Source organism: Hetaerina americana, unplaced genomic scaffold, assembly GCF_022747635.1.
Source record: "Hetaerina americana unplaced genomic scaffold, ioHetAmer1.1.p SCAF_9, whole genome shotgun sequence".
Taxonomy (NCBI): domain Eukaryota; kingdom Metazoa; phylum Arthropoda; class Insecta; order Odonata; family Calopterygidae; genus Hetaerina; species Hetaerina americana.
The window spans coordinates 14,860,358-14,870,801 of record NW_027287538.1 but is presented as its reverse complement, the minus strand read 5'-3'; the positions used below and the strand labels follow the sequence as shown (position 1 = coordinate 14,870,801).

Here is a 10,444-nt window from a genome sequence, read left to right as displayed (position 1 = left end):
AGCCGGGACGATAAAGGTCTCAACAGAGAATGATACCCCAAACAAGGGAAATTTCGCGACTTTGTTTGCACGTGCTGAGTGAAGCATTGTCATTAGGGTAACGTTATTGTCGCTTAGAATTTTTTTCACGTGTCTAGAATAAAATTTGGGTTCATATGTTGTGGTAAAGCAGTGATGTCTAAGTATATTGTAATAATAAGCATATTCGCACGTCAATTAGCATTTAAGTCTTTTAAAAATAAGCCTAATCTCTCGATAGAATATTTTTTGTGTGTTTTTAGGTTTTTTTAAATAAATTAGTCACTCCGAGTAATAATTTAAAGCACTCAGTAATTTTTTGGGAGATAATAGAAATTTGGTCCGATTCCTTGCATAATTATCCTTTCTGGAAATGTAAACTCTCTGTTCAAAGCAGTCATTTACATTTATTTTCATTTACAGACTTTTACTGTTTTAAAAAGCCTCTCTCTTTTTATGTCATCAATACGTTTTGTCAGATATCTTTTTTTGATGGTTGACACCTAAAGGGATAATGCTAAATTTAATTAGTCTGAATTTATTCTTACCATGCTATATGGACGATGATCTGATTAATTTAAATGGACGGATGCGTTGATTTTTTCACATAGAAGTTAAAGTAATAATTATATATGTACTCTTTAATATTTCTCTCACGCATACGATCACTACTCGTAGAGGAAAACGTGAGATGGATTCTCTTCACTCTATTAATGCGTGCACCTACAGGCTCCCGGATAATGAAGCCTCTTGGACGCGTGCGTTTATAAGGGAGACATGGATCCCCCCCCCCTTCTTCACCCTTTTGGCAACCTTGTTGCACGATCCGCCAGCTTCTCGCCTCAATACGCTAAAGAGCTGCCGCCCCTTCCTTATCTTCCCTCTCCGCCTCGAAAAACAAGCTGCTGCTGCCGCCGCCGCCGCTGCTGCCGCCGCTCGTCTCTTCGCCAAACTAATCACCTTCCTTTCCTCCCGCCACATCCACGCCATCTGTTGAGCCAAATCAAATCTACATGGTTGACCCGATTCGCTTACCCAACCCTCCTGTCACTAACTTGTTTGGAAACCTTGGACGCGCTCTCTACGGTGGGGAGATTCCCTAATTGAAAGGAAATTACGTACATGTGTGTCTTCGTCTGCAGTCGGTGTAGCAATCCGTATGGCATCGATTTAGACTACTTTTCTCGATATTCCGCTCTTGAAAGAGAAACTAAATCATTCCTCTAGCCAAGTTTTGACTTCTCTTATTCGCCTCTTTTATGCTTTTATTCGTAAGCATGCTAAAGGGATCATAGGAGTCATTTTTTTATATAATGGAAAAGGCTGATAATCACCTCAGACCAAGTACGACGTATATGTCAACTATTAACGAACGTGTATTGGAAAATTTCAAGTGATGTTATTTTCTCTAACATTTTGAATACAGTGCCTCCTATTTCCGGCATTACTTCTTAATTTATGTCATCTTAAATTGTAATTGTCCATTTTAATTTATCCCGTAAGCACTCAATGGATTCAGCGAATCAATAACCGAATTGGGATGAGGCATCGAGTAAATATCGGAGAGAATATTTGCTGCACATACAAGTATATGGGAAAAGAGAGAGCAGCTATAAATTTCGCAGAGTGATTCTCCAGAATTTGCCACTGTAGTGGAGTTTTATTTTTAAATCGCTAAGTGGGATTCGCGTTTTTTTGTTTAAGTCTTTGCCAATCTAAAATGGAGAGGGATGTTTGTTTATTCGAGATAAATATTGACCGGGACTCTTTTTCGCGTAGGCGTACAGAGAGGACATTAGCGGCTATAATATAGAGTACAGGGTATGATAGGATGACTGTTGTACGCTTCGGTGGTCTGGTCTTGAAGGATGAGGGTAAGTTTGAAGTTTCGAGATGCGAGTGTGGTGGGTGATCGAATAAGCTGAATGGAAGGGAAAATAAACGCGGGGAAGCCGCGTGGGTTTTGACGAGGAGAGGAAGTTGGTGGGGAATTTCGAAGAGGGATGAAAAATGTATCGCGGCAAGGGAATATTGGAGGTAAGCAAGATGCATAGCGAGGTTGTGTTAAGAAATGAGGAGGAAATGAATTTCTATTTTGGGCGTAATGGAAGGCGTTGGGAGTAATCACGTGAAACGGGAATGGAATGAGGATAAAAGTAATGAGATTTATTTATTTTATTATTTCAATAGTTACTAGACTTACGATTTGCTCCTCGAGGAACATTCGAATTCTACCTCTTAGACAGGGTATCTGTACCTGTATTTATGATCTAGCAACCCATCAAACCCTCGCACAGAGAATGTAGGCGTCATGTTATTTGATCATGGTTGAACTATGATTTCATAGCTTGAAATGTATGGGACGATGTGGCCAGAGGGGATAAAGTCTTAGACTGTCTCTCAGAATACTCCCGAGCACTTTCGCATTCCTTTCACTCGGGAAAAGTTGGATGAGTAAAACGGAACGACATGTTCCTAATTGGTGAGGCACTCTTGCTGCTTGGAGACAATACCTTCGGTAATGCCTTTTAAAGTTTCAATGTGAGAATTGTCTTACGCGTACAGTAACAAATACATTCAGCATATTTTCTCCGGAATAATACGGAGCACTACCAGGTGGGTGTATGTAAGATTTCACCCTTCGAGATGTGATATTAAATTTGGGGAAACTTGGAGATGCGAGAAATCTTTAATGACATCATCTTCTGGAATAAGGAGCGCCGCAAAAACAGTTTAATTTTGTAGATTCTCAACGAAAATGCTTCATGTTTTTTATGTTGAAAAGTATTCATACTGTGCTACAGTCCTATAAAATAAATGGACATTTGTTTAATTTAGTTGTCTATCCACAAAGTTATATTTTTCTATTTATAATTTTAATATAGTCGGTATCTGTCACTTAAATCTGAAAATGAAATCTATATTTTCTTCTTTTTCTTCTTCTTGTCATTGTCGACTCCCAGGATATCAATGTATTTTTAAATTGTGCAAAGTAATTAGAATTAAATTAATACATAATGTGCGTTTGCCTAGTTTATATTTTTATGTCTATAATTGGGGTTCTGGGCTCCCTCTCCGTGGCTCTAGGGGCGAGGGATTGTGGAATATTCTGACGCAGTTCGCATAAATGTCTCCTCTCCGGGCACGAGTCCACGTAGTGATGCGAGGTTTTGTATTGACTATATAACGCGTGTGGCAATAGTTGGGTAACCTGAAGCAAGTTGAAGATTTAAGCAAGGGAATTTGAGAATAGCTTTGAGAAGTACAGGTATTCTAGTTCACGTACTATGCTCAATAACCACCATTAGAAGTTTTGATAGCTAATTTATTTCAACTTAAAAGTGAGGTTTGTTTTGTGTTAGTGTACTGCGTTAAGAGCATCTCAATCACCTGATTATAACGCTGAAATTACTTCATAGTCATTTAAAATTCTTAATTCTCGGTCACCGGGGAAAAGCAAATTATTACTTCACCAATTGAATGAGAAATAATGTTTTTGGAAAAATTAGGTTAAGTCTAAATATGGCATAATTAGGGCATGGATGTTGTGCTAAGTATTATGTTTTGAGGAATCTGATTACAAGCCGGAAGTTATAATTGGCATCAAAGAAACTCATCGTCCACTAGAAATGCATGCAGAACAAAAAATTATGAATGAAGTTCATTATATTATGAAATATTTACGCTTTCGATACATAGTTTTGAATGTTTACATCGCTAATTAATCGAATACATTCGAAAAAGTAAATTTCAAATTTAATAATTTGTAAATCGAATATTCTAAAGTTTACCTCGTATATTTTCCAAGCTAGGGCTTGGTTTAAAAATTAAAGGTTAATTTTAAGTGGGTATCCTATTGTGGCGTAAAATGACCTGAATCGTTTTACAGAATAAGAAGTTTTTAAAGTAATTTCCCTTCCGTAAAGATGCTGAGGTTTCCAAAAGTCAAAACCATCCGTTTGTCCTTCCTCTCAACACCCTTCATTCTTCTCCATTATCTCACCATGACGACTTCTTTCACAGCTCAGACTATGACGCATAATATTTCTCTCTATGTATAGATATGTATATAAATATGATATTTTTTCTCCCCTCCACTTCTGTGATGTGTAGTTCACCAACAATTAACATCTACAGATCACCAACAAGTAACATCTACAGAACACTGCAGTCGCCATTTTCGAGACAAGAAAGCACTAAAAATATTTAACCATTATTTCTCTTCCTACTCACTTTCAATGAGCACATTTCAAGCACAACCTACGCATGTGGCAATTCTTGACCGGTGGTAAGCATAATCTCTTCTGTAATGAATCTTTTCTGCTATCGGTCCACACCAAGAACTGAACGTGCTCCTGGTGTCTCACTCTATATATATATTCGCCGTGGGTGTGCTGAAGGATTGGTAAAATGAATTAGTTAAATACATTAATTTAACAATGATGCGTATGTAAACGAATAATAACTATTTATTTTGTTTTGTTTATTCATTTGTATACTTCCGTATCTTTTAATTTTGTTGTAGATTATGCTTTGGTACTGAATTAAGAGCACGAAAGGTGATAATTTTTAAGATAATAAATTTACAGATATGACAATTCATCCCAATTATTCGTTCTACTGTATTACATTTAACTCTTCAACTCGTAAATTATTAAAATAAAAACTGCATTCCAAAATGTGACGAGTTTTAATGGCTCTGAGGCAAATTTAACATTTTTTATATATTTTAGAAAAATTCCATTTTATCCATGTTTTTTCTGATTAAATAATGAATAACTAAAGCTGTTATTACATTTCACGGTTAAAATTATTTTTATAATGATTTTATTGGCAATATTATGCTTGTCATTTGTTTTTTGCCTTGTCAATGCTCTCAGGAAAATTAGTGCTCAAAATCGCTTGAATTTTTTTGTTTAATTTAAAAAGAAAATTTATTTCTCTTTATCATTCCCTTTTCTTGTTTTTCCTCTTAAAACTCAGTAATGAACGGTGTTATTGGTATATTTAGTTTGAGAGACCCCTTCTTTATTGATTAAATTCATTTTAAAATTAAAAAATGGTCATAGAGCTGTAACCAATGTTTTCATATCTTAAATAAATTTGTTTGTGCAAAAAAAGGTTTTAGATGTTTTCAATAAAGTCATCAGAAAATCAAAGTAATATATTATCAAATAAGCCGATTAAGCATGACTGCAACATAGTAAAATTTATTTTTTTACCATTTTTATTTCCTTTTGAAGTTAAGAGAGTTTAGGCTTTATGAAAGGGTTGTTCGTTTATTTAAGTAAATATTTATGCAGAAGCTGCACTTATTTACAATAGTTTTCAAGTAAAAAATGGCTTTTAAATTACATCTGAAACCTGAAATTTAATATGATGAGGAGACGAAAAATGTAAATCAAAGATTTTCCCCTTTCCATAATTAAAGGACTTATTTGTTTGTCTTATGCCTTAACTTTCGACAATATTGTTCAAGCATTAAGAAAGAAGTAATTATCTTAGTTGGGCTCTGGTTGGTATGGTTTCTGCAAGCGTCCCAAAGCTGCTGAGAACCTATTTTAAAACTTGTTCTGCTTATTTTGCAGATTTAGCGCAGCCTGCTTTCCCGATATCCCTAATGTCTTCCATCATGACCATTTATTTTCTCGCCAAAATAAAACTTTTTTTTAACACTTGCTCACTTTCAAAACATTTCAAATGCTATCGTTTCCAGGTCTCTTTCCAGAATAGCCCAGGAATATATCATTGTCATATTCAATAAGGGTTGAATATGACATGACGTCAATAAGAAAATTATAAGATCATTCCTCAGGTCATTCCAAAAACTCACTCAAACATCCCGTTTGGGTCTACCTGGATATTCTACCTTAAACCACCGCGCCCAAAAAGTGTTGATTTTGCGTGGATATTAACTCTTTCAGCCTTCGCTAAATCAAAGCTAATATTTAGCTAAACCTTTCTCTCGTTTATTCCATTGCCATACTAAGCATGGTTTTACATCTTCTATGATTTGAAATGATGTTTGCTGAATATGATAACATTAAGGTGAAAAACTAACATTAACTCTCCACAAGTATAACAATTTAAAAAGAAAATGATTTTAATGTAATCGGAATGATCTTCTTTGACGTGGTAAATAAAGCACTCAAATGTGAAAGAAACGACGCTTTACTCACTATTTAAGTAATATCGCACAAACACACCGCTAAATTATAATCTAATTAACGACAAGACCTTCAGGCACCACCGGCATTTGTGTTTACCCTGCAAAGCAATTACTCCATCGTTGCTATTTAGAAATTAGCGTGTAGAATATATCCCTGTTACTAACCGTGCTATTGCTCACTGCCTGTTTTAGTGTATCATATAGTTTGGTCATGTGCAGTAAAGGTTTTCCTGGTTTTATCCAAAGTGGCCCTAGATGTTATGAGCTTCTAAGATGGCAAATTTATGTGCTCAATTTGTTTCAATGGACTTTGTTGTGTGTTCATAACTGCATTCCTTGCTTTCCTCTATATCTTCCTGTAATTTATATCAATTTATGATTAACTCTTGGTAACATAGATTAGCTTGATAATTAGTAACTAACTTTCTCAAATTGAAATATTAACGTGAAAATTGTAGATTTTAATTACTTAATAATTCAAGTGCTAAATTTTTAAGCTTTTTGCTTTGATAGTAATAATTAGGCCCAAATTTTTAAATTCTGAAGAAATATGATACTGCAGTTTTGTGCGAAAAAGCGACTTCGGGCCATTTGTAAACTGACAATAAATGTTATCAAAAGACTAATGAATGCTTCATAAGTGTGAAAATCACATCAGTTCGATACTGTTGTCAGGGCCACTTTGCATATAAGCATAATTGGTTGTAAATTCGTCTCTTAATTGGTTGAATGGTTCTTTGCTTTCCACTGAATCTGAGCTAAAGAATTCCTTTTTTCTGTCACATTAAATGTGGAAGCTATATCCTTTAACGCTTTTGGAGATGGCATCGCTTCTAATGTGGAGTATAAGTTCTCTTTCGTTTGAATCAAATCACTTTTAAATCTCTGCGGGGGTTTTTTTGCTATCTCCTTTTTTCATTCACTTCCCCCATGAAGTCGCTGTTTCTCGTTTTATACCGCCATTTATCTTATTTCTTCTTCTCTGCTTCTCCTTTTTTCCGCCTCTTTTCTTCTTTCTTCATCTTTCTCTTCCTCTCTTCTGCAAACGCTGTCGATTTTTGTGATCGCTGCCCCGACAAACGTTCGCATTGCTATTCGTGTCGCGGCATCGAATCGCAACTGTTGGCATGCGAACAACCCTGACGACGGCACTCGACGTTTCGATGCCGCATCGATGCTAAATGTATCGAAAACTCACAAACGCTTGATGTCGCCCTCCGGGTTCACTTTCTCTTTTCCTCCCCCGGAGTTACTCTCTCTCTGTACAATATTTTTCACTGCCTGATCCTCACTTTCACATTTCGTATTCCCATCTCGCATCTCTCTTTCACCTCACTATCTCTTTCTATCTATTCCCCCCCGAATATTCTTTTGTCTATTTTCCTTCATCTGTTCTCTCTCTCTCTCTCTCTTTTTCTCGACCCATCCTCTATGGATTCCCGACCACCTTTCTCCCAAACAGACGAGGCAGGAATGGCCGCCGAAGCAGAGAAGAAGAGACCAGAGGAGCTGACTGCCGAGGACAAGATGGCGCTGCTGGGAAGGCCCAAACTTGGCGAGATCACGAGGGCGCAAATCCGAATTAAGGAGAGCAAGGAATTCAAGGTCTAGATTTGATTGCAGGGCCAAGTGGCCGAGGGGTTCGCTTCCGCAGTGATTTCCGTCCCGATGAACGTCGGTCGATCCGAATAGTTCGGTGATGGGACATATTACGCGGTGGGGTCGTTTCGAGCAAGGCTGATGGTGCCGGAATTTCCCATTCGATGGCTTCCGAGTGACAAGGGGAGCATTCGAAATCTGTCGAACAATCTCTTCGGCTTGTTTTTTTAGAACGACCTCAATGGTATGAATAATGCGGTGTTCGACTTGTAGTTTTGCTCGACTATCTTCATTGGAATTAATAATGGAGTTAGATTGCTGTATCTTAAACCAAGTGATGTGGGTCGCGGTAGTCCATGGGCCAGAGCGTTGGACTACTGACCGGAGGGCCGAGGTTCGATTCCCGAGCAAGCCTCTCTGGGCACCTGCAGCTCACCCCAAACTATTTGATTTTTCGGCACAGGGAAAGGAACCGGCCCCCCTACCCTGATGTGTGAATTTCACTCGCCGTCGGGCTAGTGGGTGAACTCTACCAACACGTACCAAACAGACCTTCGGGTTGATTACTGTGCTTATGGTTTGACCAAATGATGCATTACGGAACAATTTGTTTATTGGGCATCAACAAGCTGTCGTGTATTGCTGTCTTATTTCTTGATACACCCTGAAATCTTCCTCGATTGAAATTCTTGGAGGGTCAACATAAACAAAATAAAAGTCGACGCCGTATCATACGTACGGTGTTCATAGAGGAAAGAGTCTCATGATAAACTCACTCGCTCAGATTAAAAGACTTTTAGAGCGTATTTCTCAAACCAAATCGACTCTGTGTTGCAGATAAAACTCTTTCTCGATGATTGAAAAAGTGAATGACACGCCGAGGAAATGTATCCATATTAAGTGATGTGGTTCACAAAGGAAACCATTCTATGTCCGTAGCGAAAGATCGAACTCATTGTTTTGAGTAACGGATGCCATAGTGACGATCCCTTGCTGAACGTACCTGATCGTGTCGAATCTCCTTGTCCAAGCAATAATAAAAACCGTCACTTCTCGGTAACCACATTAGAAAATAGAGGCATATAGAAAGGAAATAAAATTGTTGACTTTGTAATTCCACATTTACTTTTTATTTAAAAACACGATCCAGTTTTTTATATAAACCCTGCAAGCCACCGCCAGGGTGCGTGGCAGGTTTCCGCATTGAACTTGTCATCATCAGGTGTTCCTCATAGAAGCAAACTTGGTACATATGTCTTCTGATTGGGAGAGAGGTGATGGTCAGAGAGGGAGGATGGAGGGGTTAAAAATATTCAAATTTAGCTGGGAAGAAAAGAGAATTAAATCTTTCGGTGTCGATCGTTGAGTTGGGAGAGTAGTAGGTTTAGGAGTGGGAGGGATACAAAATATCGTCGGCAAGTTCATCCTGGCAACGGACGGATTTCAAAATTTCCAACTGCTCCAAAGCATCAAACCTCTGACCTTTATTTTCAAAATGAAGTAATTTAGTCGCGAAGTCACTTTTGGGTTCATTCTCGATGAGGTGCTTCGCAAAGAGGGATGTTTTGTTCTTATGCTTTACGCGTTTTTGGTTTATTTTATCCGTTCTTTGAATGTTCGTCCTGTTTGCCCAGAATACTTCGTGTTACATTCCGAGGACTTAAATTCATGCGCTCCACTCCTCTCGTTTTTGGGAACTTTGTCTTTAGTGTGAAAGATCAGGCCCTTAAGAACTGCCAAATGGCGACTAATGGTCTCTTCAGTGAATATTTCTCAGAGAGCAAACAAAATTTCACCTAAATGAAAAATTAAATATGCATTTTACAATGGTTCATTCCATAAGAGCCTGATCTCTCACAATAAAGACAAATTTCCCAAAAACGAGAGTGGAGTGGAGTGCATGAATTAAAGTGCTCGGAGTGTAGCACGAGGTATATTGGGTAAACAGGACGAAAATTTAAAGAAAGGATAAAATAATAGCAAACATGTGTACAAATTAAGAAAATAACATCCCTCTTTGCAAAGCACCTCATCGAAAGTGACCTCAAAAGTGACTTTGTCACTAAAGTTCTTCATTTTGAAAATAAAGGTCAAAGGCTCGATTTGGAGCAGTTGTAAATTTTGAAATGTGTCCGTTGCAAAGATGAACTTGCCAATGAAATTTTGTATCCCTCCCACTCCCCCCACTCCTAGACCTACCTACCACTCTTCCAAGTCAACGATTGACACCAAAAGATGTAATTCTCTTTCCCTCCCCGCTACATCGTAACCTTTTTACCTCTCCAACCCCCATCTCTGACCAACCCTCCCCTTCCTTGATCAGAAGGTATACATACCAAGGATGCCTCTATGAGGACCACCTGATGATGAAGCTCAACGTCGAAACCTGGGTCTTGTTTTTAAATAAAGTGTGTGGGATTACAAAGCCAATAATTTCATTTCAATATTTTATGCAAATTTCAAAAAGTTACGCCGAAGACGATAAAAAATAAAGACAGTTTCAGTCAACCATTATTCAGGCTATTAGCGATCTTAGTACACAATATGGATGACTTATTTTAATGTGATAATATATATTTTATCATTGTGCGCGTTAAGCATATAAAGATGGGTACTATCTTTATCTATGAGCTAACTAAAATTATTTTACGTTGTAAT

General features: G+C 37.6%; 1 protein-coding gene across 2 annotated transcripts in view; it reads left to right on the top strand.

Annotated features, from left to right (window-relative positions):
* Positions 1–10,444, top strand: part of Calx (sodium/calcium exchanger 3) — a 379,471-nt gene that overhangs the window by 344,187 nt on the left and 24,840 nt on the right. Inside the window, exon 3 of one of the 2 annotated variants that reach the window (XM_071598138.1) lies at positions 7,659–7,792. In XM_071598138.1, the coding sequence (XP_071454239.1) occupies positions 7,659–7,792 (134 nt within the window). Of the gene's footprint in view, positions 1–7,649; positions 7,793–10,444 lie in introns of both variants that reach the window. The other variant, XM_071598137.1, reaches the window with a different exon arrangement.